We start from the raw sequence: 19153 nt of genomic DNA on the forward strand, positions 1-19153 counted from the left end.
TCTCAGAATCGGTTCGTCTATCGTCGCGATCAGGTCAAAACGTCTATCTCTTTTCTCTTCTTCATAAATATAAAAAATACGTGAACATTACATGTGTACATAAGAAGTTTCATTTATCATGGTGAGTTTTTTCAAAATACATTTTTATCTTATTGAACTTATATGATGCAACTTTCTTTTCTTCTAATATAAATGCTTCAAGTTATGTATATATATATATATATATATATATATATATATATATATATAATTTATGATTAAATGCAACAACTTTTGTAATTTAATTACATTTATATTTTATACAATATTTTAATTAATTTAATCATACATAAAAGATATTTTTAAATCTATTTTTTATACTCATTGTAGGTCTAAATACTATCCTACATATAGATATTTTATTCACACATATATACAAATTTTACATACACACACACACACATATAACGATATATATGTGCATATTATTGTCCAATGTTTTTTTCGATAATATTTTACTTATTGCGAATATAAAGTGTAAAGAAAATATTAACAAATAGCTTGACTTGAAAAAAAATTACATTAGCTTAATTAAATTTTAATTACTTTTAAATATATTTTCTTATATAAATAAATTAAATTGAAATAAATTATAATATGAAATATATAGGGTGAGTCAATTAAGACCGACACTCCAAATAACTTCTACAATTTTAATGATAGGAAAAAATGTTTGAAGTAAAAATTGATTGTTATCATTTTTGAGGAAAATGTTCCTCATAACATGATTGCCTCCTTGATAACAAGCAATTTTTACTTCAAACATTTTTTTCTATCACTAAAATTGTAATAGTTATTCGGATGGCCGTCTTAAGTGACTTACTCTGTGTATATATATATATATATATATATATACACACACACATATACAGGGTGTTTCTGAATAAGTGCGAAAAATTTTAAGAGATAATTCTTTGTCGAGAATTAAGAGAGGTTTTTCATATAAACATATACCCCTACATCCCTCCCCGAAGAGTTACACACATTCCTCCAAAAAAGGAGATAAAAATGAAGTTTTTATTTTTTTAAATATATATATATATATATCAATTTATATCGAAAATTTTGGATAATAAGATGTATATATACGATATATTTACAATATATTTGAATTTTTAAATAAATTTGTACAACAGCTAAGTACACCAGCTACTTATATTTTAATTCTGCTTTCATTTCAAAAAGTGCGTAATAAATATGCATATTTATATATTTGAAAATATACGTATATATATTTATATAATATCATCAGTGAAATAATAGTTGGGAAAGAATGTGACTTATTTACAAAATAAAATTTTGACGTTTTCTTTTGTAGATGATGCCACGTATTGTGGGCTTGCTTATGTTTAGTTCCTTGTATTTTTATTGTTATGGCTGGTATGGTAAGTTAATATCCCCGTTTTAGTTTAGAAAAATTTATATTTATGAATAAATTTTTAATATACATTTTTGTGCTCTAAGCAGATGAGTCTTATTTAGAGGAATTCTCTAGGGAACACTGCGATAAACCTGAGTGGTTTCAATGTGATAGTGGCCAGTGCGTAGCATTTATATATCAATGCGATGGAGATAGAGATTGTTGGGATGGATCAGATGAAAAAAACTGTAACAAAAATTTTACTGTGAGTATTATATAACTCATATAAATTTTATTTTTTGTGCCACGTATCTTCTAATTTTTATTTACTTTAAATTTCTGAAAATGTTTCTTAATTTATCATGTTTGAATAGTTTTTATATACTACTTGCAATTAGATTACATGTATATTTTTAATACATCACAATCTCTTATCTTAAAATTTGAAACAGTTTCATAAAAATCCTTATTATTTTATCTGTAGACTACATATTCGTTATTTATCTAATCATATTCTTTATCCAAAAATATAGTAAAATTTATTCTTTTCAAATATTTCGCAATAATAATTACTTATATAAAAAAAAAAAAAAAAAAAATATATATATATATATATATATATATATATATATATGTATATATACAGAGTACGGATAATTTTTGACTTATCCTCGTTCATGACATAATATTAAATTAAAGAAAATATAGACAACAGCATTTATTTTCTAAATTTTATTCGGATATATAACTTAAGTGAATTTTATAAATGTTGCAAATGTTACTTTTACAAACAAAGCTATTGTTTTAATGATATGAAAATTGAACTTTCTGTTGTTAAAAATATAGAGAATATATATATATATATATATATATATATATATATATATATATATTGTTATTCTCTCTTTTATTTATCAATAGAAAGTTCAATTTTCGTTATCATTAAAATAATAGTTTTGTTTGCAAAAGTGATATTTGCAACATTTATAAAATTCGCCTAAATTATGTGTCTGAATAAAATTTAGAAAATAAATATTGTCTATATTTTCTTTAATTTAATGTCCTGAACGAAGATAAATTAAAATTATCCGTATTCTACTTTTACAATTTATTAAGACTACAGTGGAGAACTTATAGGCATATCATTTTATATATTCTACTTGTTTTTCAATGTATTTGGTCCAGTGTTTCACAAATTTGTTTAAGCCTTCAGAAATAAGGATTGCGATATCAGCCATGCATGCACATCACGTGTTTCACATATTAGTGACATAGGAACTCAACGATCTATTGTTGCTTATACAGTTGAAATACTTCAAAATTTGGAATTTGAAGTTGACCACCTATCATATAGTTTTAATCTTGTTCCTTCACATATCATCCTTCACTTATCATCTCTTTGGTTCACTCAAAAAAGCTTTAAGAAATTGTCTATGACCAAAGCGGATGTGCCAAGACTTTAAACTTCAGTTTTTAAAATATTTTAATTGTATAAGCTGTAACAGGTGGTCAATTTTCCATAGACCAACACGTGAAAGACATAGTGGCAAACAACACAAAAATATTTTTTTGAGACATAAACAAACTGGAATGCTCGACCAAATGTATTAAAAAAGGGGATTATGTGGAAAAATAATGTCTGTAAAGAGTTCTTTATTATTGTTGTAATAAACTGTAAAAATAGAATGTAGAGATAATTTTTGATATATCTTTATATATTATAATAAGTAAGTATACAACGATATAATATCAAATAAAATAGTTTCTTTCTGTGCTTTCAGATTTCATATCCTCACTACATAATATGCGCCACAAATGAATTTAAATGCAAAAATAAAGATTGTATACCGGAAGGGAAGTTCTGTGATACAGTAAAGGATTGCAGTGATGGAAGCGACGAGTATGATGGTTGCGTAAATGAGGTGAATAAATTGACATCATTTTTTTGTGCGTTATCATGTAGCATTTATCTATTTATCATATTTGTTTTGCATTTTTGTAATTATAATATATTTTAACTTTATTTTTATCGCAACAGTTAAAATGCGATGACAAATTTCGATGTCAAGATAAACATTGTATAAGGAAAGATTGGGTTTGTGATAATAGAAAGGATTGTCCCGATGGCAGCGATGAAAGCAATTGCGGTAAGAGAGAGAATTTGTATAAATATAAATTATTAATGATATAATAGAAATATAAAGATTAAGTCTTGCTATCCAAAAGAAAATTTTTTTTAAATGCTATATTTTTTTAGACAATAAGACGTTATCTGCAAGTGATTGTAAAAATGCATATGATCGATTCTTATGCTTAAATGAACGATGCATATCTCTTAATGCAGTGTGTGATGAAAAAAACGATTGTGGCGATGGATCAGATGAAGATCACCGTTGTAAGTATGATATATTAATATAGTTTTAATTATTGCTTTTATTGTATATATTATTTATTATTTATATGTTATATATTATTTATTATATATTATATATTATATATATATATATATATATATATATATATATATAAAGAGAGAGAGAGAGAGAAAGAAAGAGAGAGAGCCTTCTAATACTTAACATTTCTTAACATGTAATGTAATCATAATTTGTTATAAAATTTTTTATTAATTAACTTTTTTTCTTTTTTTCAGGTAAAATACCTTGCACATTGTTAAATTGCAGTGACAATTGCAAACAAACACCTGATGGACCTAAATGTATCTGCAAACCAGGTTATAAAATTCAAGATACAATCACTTGTATAGGTAAATTTCTGATGAACAAAAGCAATAATCGTACGTGGATTATAGCGAAGATTATTTAACAATTTTTTATAGATATCGATGAATGTCAGATTTATGGCATATGCGATCAAGGATGCGTCAATACGGTAGGATCGTATAAATGTACCTGCGAAACAGGTTACTTCATGCAAGATGATATGAAAACATGCAAAGCTACGACAAACAATGGTGAACTAATTTACATATACAAGTGATAGGACAAATATTGATTTATATTAGATTTTATAAAAGTACGAATTTTTTAACTGAAATTTAGGTGGCGAGGCTACGTTGATGTTCTCTATAACAACGGAGGTTCGCGCAATATATCTCGATTCTAAAATATATTTTACAGCTGCGAAAAACTTAAGTCATGTTTCCAGTATCGCTGTAAATGGAGATTACATCTATTGTTCGAACCGTTTTAAAGATTTCCAAACAATTGTAGCGAGCACTATTATTGAAGGAAAACAAGAAGCCATTGTTACACAAGGTAAGTGCTTTATTAATAATTAAGTTTTTGCAAAGTATTCATAGAAATAATTTTCATAGTATATATCATAGTATATATCATAGTATATATTAATAATTAGTAGTATATATTAATTAGTAGTATATATTATTTTAGAAAATAATTTTTTAAACATTTAATTTTTTTCTCAAAGTAAAATAAAAGATATGATTATTTTATTTGTTAACTCACACACACACATAATTAAAAAAAGCGAGCTAATTAAAAATATAATAATAACATATAAGATATTATAATAAAAATATAAGAAGAATAAATATGATAGACTAAATATCATGTGTTTCTTTTTATCAAATAATTATTTGGTAAACCTTTACTTTAACTTACCCATCTCCAATGACTTTGACCTTGACCTATGTTGTCAAGGTCACTACCCTGAATGACCTCCAAAAAGTTTTAGCCATCGGTCATTGTTTATTAAAAAGTTAAGGTTAAAAAGTTAAGGTCAAAGTCAAGGTTAAAGTCATTAGAGGTGAGTAAGTTAAAGCAAAGATTTACCAATTATTTATATATCTGAAAAATTACAAATAATTTTTTTATTATATGTTCCAAATTTTACGTATTTTTTTTATAAATAAGGTTTGGACTCGGTATCGGGAATAGCCGTGGATTGGATTACGGGTAATATATATTTTACCGATGATGGTAACAAGCATATCGGGATTTGTAACGCTAATGGCACGTATTGTACCATATTGATAAGTGAGCAATCTAAACCGCGAGGAATCGTTCTATTACCAATTAAAGGGTAACTATATTTATCATAAAATTATATATTCAAATTCCTATTATAAATAAATTATATAAATAATGAATGGGATTATATATATACTAATACGAAAATATTAAGATTATGTATATTTATTTCTATATTTATAGAATAATGTTTTGGTGCGATGTGGGTTTCCCACATATTGGAATAGCTGAAATGGATGGCAAAAACAGTAGCTCATTTATTACTGATAACTTAGAATGGCCCGTCAGTTTAACTATTGACTATCCGAATAATCGTTTATATTGGTTGGAAAAGAAGAAAAATGTAATCGAATCAATACGCTTAGACGGCACCGATCGAAGAGTCAGCGTTTTTATATATTTTTTTCTATTATATAATTAAGATGTAACTTTTAAGATGTAACTAAAACTATAACAGAAAATATTTGTAATTAAATTATTTGCAGGTTGTATTGGACGATATAATCCAATCTCCATATTCTTTGGCGGTTTTCGAAAATAAATTATATTGGAGCGATTGGCACGAAAATACGATACAATCTTGCGATAAATTTACCGGAAAGGATTGGAAAATCATAACTCACACATTAACCAAACCTTATGACATACATATAGATCATTCGGCAATAAAACCCAAAGTATATACATCATTTTTGTTATTATTTTTTTCATTGCAACAGAATCGGTGCGTAAAATCTGTGATTATTAATTTTCAGATTCTAAATCCATGTCATCCTAATCCATGTTCTCAATTATGTATGTTGAATCGAGATAAAGGCTATACATGTGGTTGCACTATAGATAAAGAATTGAAAGCCGATAATCATACGTGTCGAGGTAAATCTGTTGCGAAAAAATCTGTAATTTAAAAAAAGCATATTAGATTTGCAGGACATATTAACATTTGTACAATACATTTATACAAATATGTATATGTGTGTACACGCACATGTTATTTAATATCATATCATGTTTATATGTTAGCAAAGCTTTATTATTACTAAGTTTTATATTTCCAAATTAACATAAATACAATTTCAGAAGTAAAGAAGGAGCAGCACCTTATTATCATCATGGGAAATACATTTATAGATTATTTTCACAACTTTTTGGGAAAGCCAAAAATAACTACGAGTACTACCTCAAGATTTATAACTGCAGCAACTTATGATTCACTTACTGGTATCTTATAAGATTCTTATGAGAAAATTTATAACATTTATAACATTTTTATACTAATTTTTTTTCTTAAAATTAAAATTTATTTAGGCACTATAATTGCAAGTGATAAACATACGAATTATATCATTCGTTATGATCCAAATAGCGGCATTACTGAAAATCTTATACCGTTCAACAATGCAATATTGGGAGGAATAGCATTTGATTATATTGGTAATAATTTATATTTATCGAATAAAGAAGACCAAACTATCGAAGTACATAGCTTGACAACCAAAACGAAGACGGTCTTTTATTTTGAGGATCGACCTTGCAGTATTGTTTTAGCGCCTGAAGAAGGGTATGACATTTCAAATTGTAAGATTAGATTGATTATCAAGGTTTTTATAAAATGATAATATTAATATATAATATAATATTTTGATTATTATAGCATAATGTTCATCGTATTCAATGTAAAATATTCAAGATTATATACACCGTCGTATCGTTTAGAAAAAATGAAAATGAATGGAATCGGCCCGCGAAATTCAATTAACACAATTAGGAATATGGAGTATACAGAAATGTTATTGCATTATGACACAGCTAAAAAAACACTTTTTGTGACTGATTTTGGTGAAATTATGTCATATCAAGCTGAAAGTTTGTATTTTAGCTTATTTGATAAATATTTAAGTTTTGAACCTTGATTCTTAAATTTTTATATGTAAATATATGTATATATGCGTTTATTTTATTAAAAACATATCAAGAATAAACTATATTTTGATAAACTATATTTTACATTTTAAAAATAATATCATGTATTTGTGTATAATATTTAATTATGAAAGGACAAATTTTTTCAAATATTATAGAAATAATATTGAATTTTTAGATCGATATCTCGTTCATAACGGATTCTTTTCACTTGCGAGTATTACAACTGCCGGAGATGATATATTCTGGACGAAACCCGACTCTAATGTATTGTATAGCATAAATTATAAAAGTAATAATAGATTCTTTAACCATGTTGCATTACGTAAGTTTATTTAATCTTTTAATGAATATTAAAAAATATGCATATACATGTATAGAATAATTAATTAGCAAAATAAATACTTGTAGGTATGCCTGTAAGTACAGAAATTCCACTTGTGGTAGCTTTGCACAATATTGTTACACACAAGGAGTACGGTTGTCAAAAAAATAATGGAAATTGTTCACATGTGTGTTTGCCTTCCTCTGCTACTTTATTTGTAAGTGTGTACAAACTTCAGATGTGGCAAACATTCGACGATTATAACACAAACATCTGATATACAATTAAAACATTGTTATTTTGATCATTTCATCTATCTGATGCGATGCTATTTGTCAAAGAAAAGAGGATGTTATGTAATATTTTACGCAATTACTTCCAGATTTGTGCTTGTCCTCCTGGAATGATGCTAAGTGCGAACAATCGTACATGTACCTTGCAGTCTGCGTGTCGTACTGATGAAATCAAATGCAGCGAACATGACATCTGCATAAACCAACATCAGTGGTGCGTTTAACTGATTTTTTCTATATGTATAATCTATAAACAAGTTAAAATAGTAAGTTATATAAATTATCTGAAAACTTACATTTTCTGTATATAATACAATTAATCGATATGAACGATTTATGACATATTAATTTAATTATTCGCGGAATCATGAAAATATGTTATCTTGTATCTCAAATAATTTTTTTAAATAAAAAAAAATTTTAATATTATAATATTAATAGTTTAATAGTTTATGATATTTATAATATGGATGTTTTATAATGTTTTACATTTTTTAAATCTTTTGCTATTTATTTAGGTGCGATGGTAACATGGACTGTCCAAACGGTGAGGATGAAGCGAGCTACTGCGGTGAGTCTGGCATTTGCGAGAAAGATCAATTTATGTGTAAAGATGGTACGTGCATCAATTCAATGGATCGTTGCAATTCGAAGTACGAATGCCCTGATAAATCGGACGAGGAGGATTGTCCTGTGCTGCAGTGCCACAGTGGTAATTAGAAATATAATGACAAATTAATTACACCTGAATAAATTCACGATCTTTTTCTTTGTCGATCGCATCAATTTTACTATAATTATACTTGTATGATCATTTAATTATTTTTTATATCTCTTAGATGAATTTCAATGTCATGATGGAACTTGCATATCGAATTCCTTAGAATGTGATGGGCATAATGATTGTTTTGATTTTTCCGATGAAATAAATAATCATTGCAATGAGCGTACGTGTTCTCCGAATAAATTTATGTGCAAAGATGTGAGAAATTGTATACCAAAGGAATGGGAATGCGACGGAGAGGTGGGTTACAATTATTTATATTTAGTACAACCATAATTTGATTTATTCAGTTACTTGATTTACTAATTTTTCATTTTGTACAACGAATTTTATAATTAATTTAAATATAATAATTATCAAAAATTATTGTGAAAATAAAATGGAAAGAAATAAATAAAATATTGAAATATCTAATTTTTTAAATCAGAATTAATTTTAAAGTTTATTGATTGGTTCTGATCGCAATCTATTAATGTCATTTTATATAATCTTACGTGATCATATTTAAGCGAGATTGCTCGGATGGATCGGATGAACTCGGGGAATGCAGCGTAAACATCTGTGGCGACGGAAAATTAAAATGTAATAATGGTCGTTGCATATCATCTTCATTGAAGTGCAATGGCATCGATGATTGCGGCGATGAGTCTGACGAGAAATATTGTTTGAACGAAAAATCTATTAATTGTACCGATGATAAATATTTATGCTTCAACACTGATATATGTCTCCCGAAGAAAGTAAAGTGAGTGGATTCTTTTAAAATGTATTAGATGATTGCCCTGTGAAAATTTACAAACAAATATTTAAATTCATATACTAATATTTGATCAATTCGTAAAACTATTTTCTGTTCTCTAACAGCATTATTAATTTTAAGTAACAAACTTTGTTGTGCAGACTATCCATTTTTTAAATTCTTACATAAAAGACTATACAATATTAAATATTATTTATACTATTCATACTTGTTTCTATTACAGATGCAACGGTGTTCAAGATTGTCCAAAAAACGACGATGAGCATCATTGCACATATTGTTTCAAGGATGAATTTGCCTGTGATAATGAGAAATGCATTCCGCAGAGCTGGGTATGTGATAAAACCGATGATTGCGGTGACAAATCAGACGAGAAGGACTGTGATGGTAGTAAGTGGAGGAAGGTCAATGTTAACACATCAAACATGTGTGAAGAATTTAAATGCACTACGGGCATTTGTCTATCATTCGACAAAGTATGTGACGGTATTCGAGACTGTCTGGACGGCAGTGATGAAAATGGATTATGTAGTATGTAGCTAATCTTTGTTGCACTATTAAAATTCTCTATCCTTGTAAAAAAATGTCTTTGATAAACAATTTAGTAAAATATGTGGAGCATTTTTATCTTTGAAGAATTTAAAATTTAAACATTTAAGAAACTTAAATAATTTTTTTACTTTGAAACGAAAGGTAGATTAAGGAGAGAGAGAGAGAGAGAGAGAGAGAGAGAGAGAGAGAGAGAAAGAGAGAGAGAGAGAGAGAGAGAGAGAATTCACAAATTTTAAACATATTTCTTATACATTAAATACACATCATTTTCTTATGTATTACTTTTCTGCGTAGCAAGCTCTTGTGCGCACAACAATGTCTGCAAAGATATATGTTACAAGACACCACTTGGGGGAGTTTGTGGTTGTCAAACAGGATATCGTTTGGCCGCTGACACGAAGTCATGTGATGATATAAACGAATGCGAGCTTGATGTTTGCTCGCAGATTTGTCGAAATATTGTGGGCTCTTTTCAATGTTCATGTCACGATGGATATGTTATTCGCAGCGATAGAATTTCTTGTAAAGCTATCGGTAAGTGATTGCAGTTAAATCTTTGTGTAAATTGTTTAAAATAATGAATTGTTGATTGTCTCTAGGACCGCCAATGGAATTAATTACTGTTACCGATGATAATATCAGGAAAATATCATCGAATTTACTCTCAATTGAAGTAATTCATTCGTTAACGGGCCTGAGTGTAATTGGTTTCGACGTAAATGCACTTGATGATGCTATTTATTGGAGTAACGGTTAGTTTTCATATCTAAATTTTATTTATTATAATTAATTATAATAAATAAAATATATTACTTATATTAATATACATTTATTATTATGTATTTATTAAAAAGATATAAATATTTATAAAAGACTTTCAAAATCAATTTAATACAAAATTAAAAGTATCTTTAAAAAATTTATGTACGTATATATTATTTGAATAAATGTTAAAAAAATAATTGCAGATGAAGCTATTAATAAGCTTAACATTAAAACGAATGAACTAAACGTATTTACGAATGTCGAGAATCCGGGAGTACTTGCAGTTGATTGGATCACTAATAATATCTATTTTAATTATAATACTCATCCAAATATGATTAAGGTATATTCCTCTCTTTAATATCAAATAAATGCAAATGTTTTAAATTGATTAATAATTTATTAATTTATTTATAATAATTAATAATTTATTTATTAAAGGTATGCAACTTGAAACAACAAAAATGTGCAACTGTGGTTAAAATTGAAGGTGTGGCCAAAGTAACATCCCTCATAATCGATTCAAAAAATAGGTATTTCTCTTTCACTCTACTTGCCAGTTTCTTATTATCTTTATTTATCTTCATCATTTTTACTGATTTGATAGAAATTATAAAGAAAAGCACAGTAAAATAGGCATATAACGTTAGGATATCAGAGAAAAATCGAAATCACTTTACAGATGGTTATTCTGGAGTCAAACTACGTGGCAAGTGCATGATAAACCGTTTAGTGAAATATGTCGGGCAGATATGATGGGTGCCAATATGAAGATAATCGGTTTTCGAGATATAGGTGTCGTGAGTGGAATGGCAATCGATCATATGAAAACCAGATTATATTGGTCGGATAGTTTTCGCAAAACCATCGAATCATCTAATTTAGATGGGAGCCAACGAAGCACATTTTTAAATACAAATGTAAAATGAATATTATTTTTTAATCCATCCTATTATAATAAGAACATTATCTATATATATATAAAACCACATTTTGTATAAAAATAGATATATTAAATATATATATATATATATATATATATATATATATATATTTTTTTTCTAATAAAATATTTTTCGATCTTACAGATACATCAACCATTAGATATCAGTATTTTTGAAAATTCAATTTATTGGTTAATGGGATCAAATAGTCAAATACAAAAATGTAAATTGTATGCCAACAGATCGTGCGAAATAATGGATATAGGTTCGAGCAATATTCACAAATATTTCGCTATTTTACATGTTTCCAGACATCCTCTCGGTTAGTATATCTATAAATTATCTATTATTATAATATTTAAAAACTATCAAAATAAATCATGTTAAATTTTGCATATTTGTTGATTAATCATAATATTTAATCGAGTAAAACGAAATTATATGTTTGTTTGACAGTTGAGAATCTTTGTGAAAAGCAAAACTGCGATTATATGTGCATTTTAAAAACTAACGATGCAGTATGCATTTGTCAAGACGGTAAACCAACAACATCTAATAACACCTGTACGGTACACGATAAAATGAGAGTCACTGCAAAACATATCTCAAGAATTCAGTATCAGGGTGGAATTTATATTATAACAATAATCATACTAGTGATTGTTTTGTCATTATGCACTTATTACTATCAAAAAATCAAATCACAGACAAAAACAAATGATCTCAAGTACGTTCGAAATTTATTTGGCCAAATATAATACATATTTGTTATATTATTCATATAAAAATTATACAATGATATGACACAATATAAATATAAATATGATATGATTATTTTCAGTATTCGCTTTCATAATCCATCATACGATCGAAGAGATGAGGTTGCGGTAATACTTAGTTCTACAATTCCAAATGTATCTCCCGGAGAGCATGAATATATTAACCCTATTAATGATAATTTGTTGAAGGTAAAATTAGAACAATAAACATATTACACTTAAATATCATATTTTTCTAACTGTATCGTGAATGTTACTACAATTCTATATTTAATTACAATATACATTTTACAATATACATTATACAACACTTCTATGGTCATGCAAAAACTGTATGAATATGATAATGATTGACTTAAATATTCAATATTCTTTTGTAGGCTGCGATGGAAAGTAGTGTGAAGAGATCAGAACGAAATTTGTGCCAATTGGAAAAAGAAGATGAAGAAATAGAGAAACGAAATGCGTGTTTAATTTCTTTTACACACTCGAAATAATTCAATTATGATCAAATGAAATTTAAAAGTAAAATATCAAAGTTAAAATTAAAGAATATTATTTATGCGATAATAGAGGATCTCTTAATAATTGGTATTATAAATATCAAGACACTATATATCAATATATATATTTATATATATATATGAATGAATTAGTAATATGTCTACATATCAAAGGTTTACATATCAAAGGCTTAAATATCGTACAGTATCAAATGAGATTTGATATAGATATAACTTTAAATTCTTTGGCTTTTAGCCTAAATATTATCATTCTGTTTTTAGTAAATATTCGAAAAAATGTTATATAAAGTATTGTGTTACAATACATTTATATTTATATAAAGATTTGTTTTTATATATTTCATTTTAAGTACAAGTCGCACATATATTTAAACATAGTCATGCAATTAAATCATTATACAATTAAATCTTAATTTTTAGATGCAGATAAATACTGTTAGAAAATCTGTACATATTTATTTCAATATGTACATTTTATACATTCTTATATACTCGTATATTACTTGTTATTATATATGTCAAAAAATATACAATACTTTTATATAATTCTGCTTTCATTTTTTTACTTTATAATTTTACTTTTATAATATATAAAATTTACCATAAGATTTTTAACAAAAGTAAACATTATAACAGTTATAAAAGATAAATATATAATATATTCTATTATTTCAAACTTTACATATAATTAAATATTAAAATTTTGTAGCATTAAATTGCGTGGTATTGGTTTGTATAGTATTATCACGTAATTAGAAATTTTAAAAATTTTTGAAATACAAATTAATATAAAGTTAAAAAACGGTTATTAAAGATCTTTAATGAAACGTAGTAATTAGAACGCAGTAATTAGAACGCAAGTTTTTTTCTTAAAAATCTTTAATATTTAACTTTTTGTTGATTTATCTTATGGACTTAATTATAAAATAACCTAATTATGTAATAATTTTTTTATTTACAAATTAATATGTTAAATTTTCTATTCTTAAATATTATTCAAGTTCTTCTTAAATCGCTGGACACCCCTAATAAATAACAATAAATTTTTATGCATAAATTTATAAATTATTATAATAAATTTTTATGTCTTTAATAATATATTAATTTTTATGCCTTTATATATAATAATATGTCTTTATAATTTAGTCTTTTTTGACATATTTATTAAATAATAATTTTTAAAAACAAATAATACAAAAAACGTTGATGTTATTTGCGACAATTTATACTATCATTTTGTGGATTAATTTTGCATGTATTATCATGAGAATTTTTTTAATATATATAGAATAATCAAATATTGATATAATAATTTATGTTTACATTTTTCTTACTCGTTTTTTATTATTCAAATGATATGTCAAATATAAAAATTAATATATTTTTTTCAGAGGGGATATGTTATATTTATATATGCATCGATATAATTATATCTATTTTTATAATACATTCATATAACGTACATTTTGTAATATTATAATGATATTAAAATTAAAATTGTTTAACGTTAATATATAATAATTATTTTCAATGCATTAAAATGCAAATTAAATATAAAATTTTTATTATATTTACATAATAAAAACATATACTAATATATTAAATAAATAAAAAACAAAAATTGTATGTTTACAGGTACATAATTAATAATTCAGCGTTTTTTAATTAATTCGTTTTATTATTTCTTTTATATTGTCAAGAGAGAGATAATATAATTATATTTTTATATGAATTGAAACGTCAAAGAGTGATTAGTGAAAATTTGAAATTTTACATTATGGAAGTATTTCGTTAGATACTTCATTGCCTGAGAGTATCATATACAAATCAGTATCGATTTCGCGATCAGCCACATCAGAAATTTTGCACGATGTATCCATATAGCAGGATTCTAAATAGATTAATATATAATTAAATAAACTATAGCATATTTTTACATAATATATAATTATATTTGATATATATATATATATACATATATATATATATATATATATATATACACATATATACAGGGTGTCCCAGTTATCTTCCGTCATTTTTTAAAGACAGATTCCTGGGATCATTTGAAGGCGATTTTTCCTCAGCGAAAATGTCAATGAAGGCCATCATTATTTGCATGTTTCCGATTTTTGTCATCATATATCTTTACAATTAAATCTTAAATTAAAACTCAACTAAAGTAAACTCTATTTAAAATTAATCAAAGAATGTGGTTTTGTTAATATTTTATTTCTATAAAGTTTAGTTTATGAAAAACCCCTTATTTCCAATCACTTATAATTCGAAAATTATTAGTGCTTCGACATTTTCGTTGAGGAAAAATCGTCTTCAGATGATCCCAGGAATCTGTCTTTGAAAGATGACGGAAGATAATTGGGACATCCTGTGTATATATATATATATATATATATATATATACAATATAAATTTTATTTAAAAAGTAATTATTTTTTCTTTAAAGTTTAATTGTTTCCTTATGCTTACCTTGCGAGCAACAAATACCGTTTGCAGCGCATCGCGCTGTATTTCCACGACACATTGCATATCCAGCGATACAAGGTTTAGTGTATAGGCTTTCTTTTCTGCAACGGTACGTTTCAGGTGTTCCTATGAAGCAACCGATATTGGGACCACAGCAGATGCGAGGTCCGAAACATTGACCCATATGGTTGGGGCCACATGTGGGACACTGTATTTAAAAAGTATTATAATGATGGAAAAATAGTATAATGATTTCAACTATAACAGAATTGTATATTGTATTATACATTTATATATAAATAGTAAAAATAAAATTAAAATACTCGTAAATTTCAGATATTTATATAAATAAATATTTAAAAAAATTAAAAATCAATATTGTTTTATCATATGCAGATACGAGAATAGGAAGCATAATTTATATAAAGGATGTGTATATGAGTAGTTTCCTATTTACATATAATAAAATATTTCGATCTTAGTATTATTTTTCTATTTACTTTTTATTAAAATATGTATTTGCGTAAATTTCTAGTTTAAGTGTTAACAATAATTAATAATAATTCTGTATAAAAGATAAACAATAGATAACAAATTAGAATAAATAAGTTTATAAAAAATTTTTTATTTTGCTGAAATTCTCTCTCTCTCTCTCTTTCTCTCTTTCTCTCTCCACAATACTTATTTCTGTGGATTTAATTAATCATTGTTAAATTCTTTTTAGGGATTTAAACTTTCAAATTATCAATATATTAGATTTTATTAATGTACTAAAATCATATGTAATTCTATAATGATTATTAATCATAAATAGATGAATAAATGTGTAAAAAGTATAAATTTGTAAGAAGTATAAATTTTAATTATATTAAGTATGTATATTTATTTTTGATAGATTTATTAGATATTTATAAAATCTATAAAATAATATCTATAAAATAATTGTGTTATATAATATATAATATATTATTATATAATATATTTAATACTAAAGAAAAAATTATATATATATATATATATATATATATATATATATATATATATATATTACTTCTCGTGTAACAGTTTTCAAAAAAGACGCGATATCACTCCTTTTTCCACCACGTGGACAATTCACAATTAAACAAGCATGACTCAAGAAAATCAAACTCGCACAAATGACAAGTTGCTTTAGCATCCTGAGGAAACTCTGGTGATATTGCACGAGATAGTGTACCAACGATCGAAAAAACACTGTTGTGTTCGAAGAGCTCCGTCGATTATTTATATCATTGAATTTTCATACTTAAAATTCTTCTTGAGTATTTTTAGAGATATTCCTCATAATGCAGCACTCTAAAGATTATGAAAATTCTACTTTTATGCGAGAATAATAAATATGTACATATGATTTCATTCATTGTTGCAAAAACCTTTCTATCACTTTTTCTTTTTTTAAAATAAAATTGGAAAAAAAATATAGAATAATTTAAATAAAAAATATAGAATGTTATGAAAAAATGTGCCGAATAAAATAAAGAAATTAATATCTTAAATATACATATTAATGTTCTACGTTTGTATAATGCATAGTGACTGCTACATGATATTTTTCTCCTTTTTGAATTTTTTTCCTCATTTTCTTCAATTGGAAACTTTAGCTTTTGCAACAATAAGAATTGTATCTTATTAAATATTTATTATTTACATAAAGAGATAAGATTTCCATGATTTTTATGAATAGGAATATCTTCAAATACTCAATAAGAATTTTAAGTAAATTCGCTTGTATGAGACAAAAATATTATTATTTGTAAATTGTTAAAACAAGAGCGAGAAAAGCAATAAATATGCATATAAAGATCTTAATGTGATAAAATATAAAATGTTTATATAAGAAGTAATATTTGATATAAGAGATATGTGTCAATAATACAACAAACATGCCTGAAATGTATGTGTGGTTTTATATGGACACCCACATAATTGAATTTATATACTTACACATTATATGACGTATGTAGATGTTCTCTTATCTTTTATAATTTTATAATTTTCTTATCATTTATATTTGTGAATTTAAATTTATGCACTATATATATATTAACGTCTACGTACGTCATATAAGAACGAGTTACAGCGCCATCCTTGGCGGGTATACACACTAAGATATACGTCTTTTGCAAATGGCGATTCGAAACTAGTAACTCATTGCAAGTGTGTGCGCAGATTAAAAATAAAGTAGGAAATCGGAACCAAAAACGTGTTCTCTTAGGTTGATAGACTGATATAGATAGACTTTTCGGTAAGCCTCTTTTCTTTTTCATTATTTCAAAATGGAGAAGGTTTAATTTTATTATCAATTTCAAGATACCACGTATAAAATCGTGTAATCGTATAATGTAGCGATCGAACGCGGATGATGGATATGTTGCACTTACAAATGCTTCAAAGCATTTTAATAATTAGAAAAAAAGAGCTTCATTCTTTTTATCCTGATCAATTGAACGATTGAGTAGTAAGTATGTACCAGCTGTGAAATGCAATATCTGTAACATTTGTTATTTTAATTTTTAATTTTATTTTTTGATATGACATTTTTCTCAGATTTACGAAATTAGGCTTGTATATTAATATTATGATGATTATTATGAATTTTAGAATAAATAATTTATTGATACAATTTCTTACACTCAAGTACAATTCTAATTGATATACGCTTTTGTTGATATTCCTAAAATTCTATTTGTTTTAATTTTTATTGTAACTTATATTGTTAATTATTTATTTACAGACACTGATTGATATTTCGACGGGTGATTGGCCATCGCAGAAATTCGGTGATGTTTACAAAAATTCGGCACTGGTGAGTGTGATAAATACTATTTTCAAAATATTTTATCTTATTGCAAGTAGTTACAATGGTCTATTTATACACTGGCTGTAAATAATTTATTATTTTCTTTTAGAAGGATAGAAAACAAAATTTATATTTTTTAGAAAAATTTAAAATATTTTGATATAAATTAAAAGAGAGAATTATAAAAGATTTTTTATATTGCAATTGTCCTTTCCACATACAAATAAATTAATATTTAAATAAATTTATTTTACTTTTGTTATTGTTTAATTAAATTAGTGCTAATTTAAAATAAAGTAATGTAAAGTAAATTAATGTATAAAAAAATGTGTAGACTTTATGTTGCCATAGCATTAAAAAGAACATATAAAAGCTATATTATTTATAAATCTGATATAAATAATTTTATATTAATTTATATAAATAAATATTTAACTTATAACAATAAACTTATTAATCTGCTAACTATGCAAATACACAATCGCAAAAACACTACGCAAATACACAATTCTTATAATAATTAAATATTTTAGATGTTTTCTCCGATTATTTTATTTTCAAATTCTCTCTATTTTATTCAACTTATTCAAATCTTCTTCCGCATCTGCTTCTTTTTCTGAAATTATTCTAGAAATTAATTTTTTAGATAAAAGTTTCTTTATTTATTCACTTCTCGTGTCTCTTTTTCTTTAATTCTTCTTCTTCAATCATTTTTCTGCAATTATTATCAATTCCATCTCTTTTAATTTTTTCTTTTATTTTTTTTCTTTAA

General features: G+C 25.5%; 2 protein-coding genes across 3 annotated transcripts; one reads left to right on the forward strand and one right to left on the reverse strand.

Moving 5' to 3' along the window:
* Positions 1-23: 23 nt before the first annotated feature.
* On the forward strand, positions 24-13157 carry LOC105257212 (vitellogenin receptor). Of its 2 annotated transcripts, none has more exons than XM_025411409.1 (32): positions 24-121; positions 1358-1424; positions 1504-1664; positions 3181-3321; positions 3438-3546; positions 3657-3794; positions 4050-4163; positions 4236-4370; positions 4459-4674; positions 5293-5461; positions 5593-5791; positions 5895-6086; positions 6165-6285; positions 6490-6630; positions 6718-6970; positions 7064-7275; positions 7511-7657; positions 7744-7874; positions 8040-8164; positions 8469-8662; positions 8790-8974; positions 9244-9479; positions 9718-10025; positions 10341-10580; positions 10646-10798; positions 11015-11154; positions 11253-11344; positions 11494-11731; positions 11900-12077; positions 12212-12482; positions 12597-12723; positions 12915-13157. In XM_025411409.1, the coding sequence occupies exons 1-32, from the start codon at positions 119-121 to the stop codon at positions 13029-13031; spliced, it is 5253 nt and encodes a 1750-aa protein (XP_025267194.1). In that variant the 5' UTR covers positions 24-118; the 3' UTR covers positions 13032-13157. The 2 variants fall into 2 exon arrangements, with proteins under 2 accessions (XP_025267194.1, XP_025267195.1); XM_025411410.1 differs by having other exon boundaries at positions 1507-1664.
* A 1611-nt stretch (positions 13158-14768) lies between these two features.
* On the reverse strand, positions 14769-16763 carry LOC109610418 (neurophysin 1-like). The gene is made up of 3 exons (XM_025411510.1): positions 16594-16763; positions 15546-15750; positions 14769-14949 (listed from the first exon to the last, which is right to left on the reverse strand). Exons 1-3 carry the CDS (start codon positions 16717-16719, stop codon positions 14834-14836), a joined length of 447 nt encoding a protein of 148 aa, XP_025267295.1. The 5' UTR covers positions 16720-16763; the 3' UTR covers positions 14769-14833.
* Between the last annotated feature and the right edge of the window lie 2390 nt (positions 16764-19153).

The sequence above is a fragment of the Camponotus floridanus genome, unplaced genomic scaffold (genome assembly GCF_003227725.1).
Source record: "Camponotus floridanus strain SB8 unplaced genomic scaffold, Cflo_v7.5 scaffold4, whole genome shotgun sequence".
Taxonomy (NCBI): domain Eukaryota; kingdom Metazoa; phylum Arthropoda; class Insecta; order Hymenoptera; family Formicidae; genus Camponotus; species Camponotus floridanus.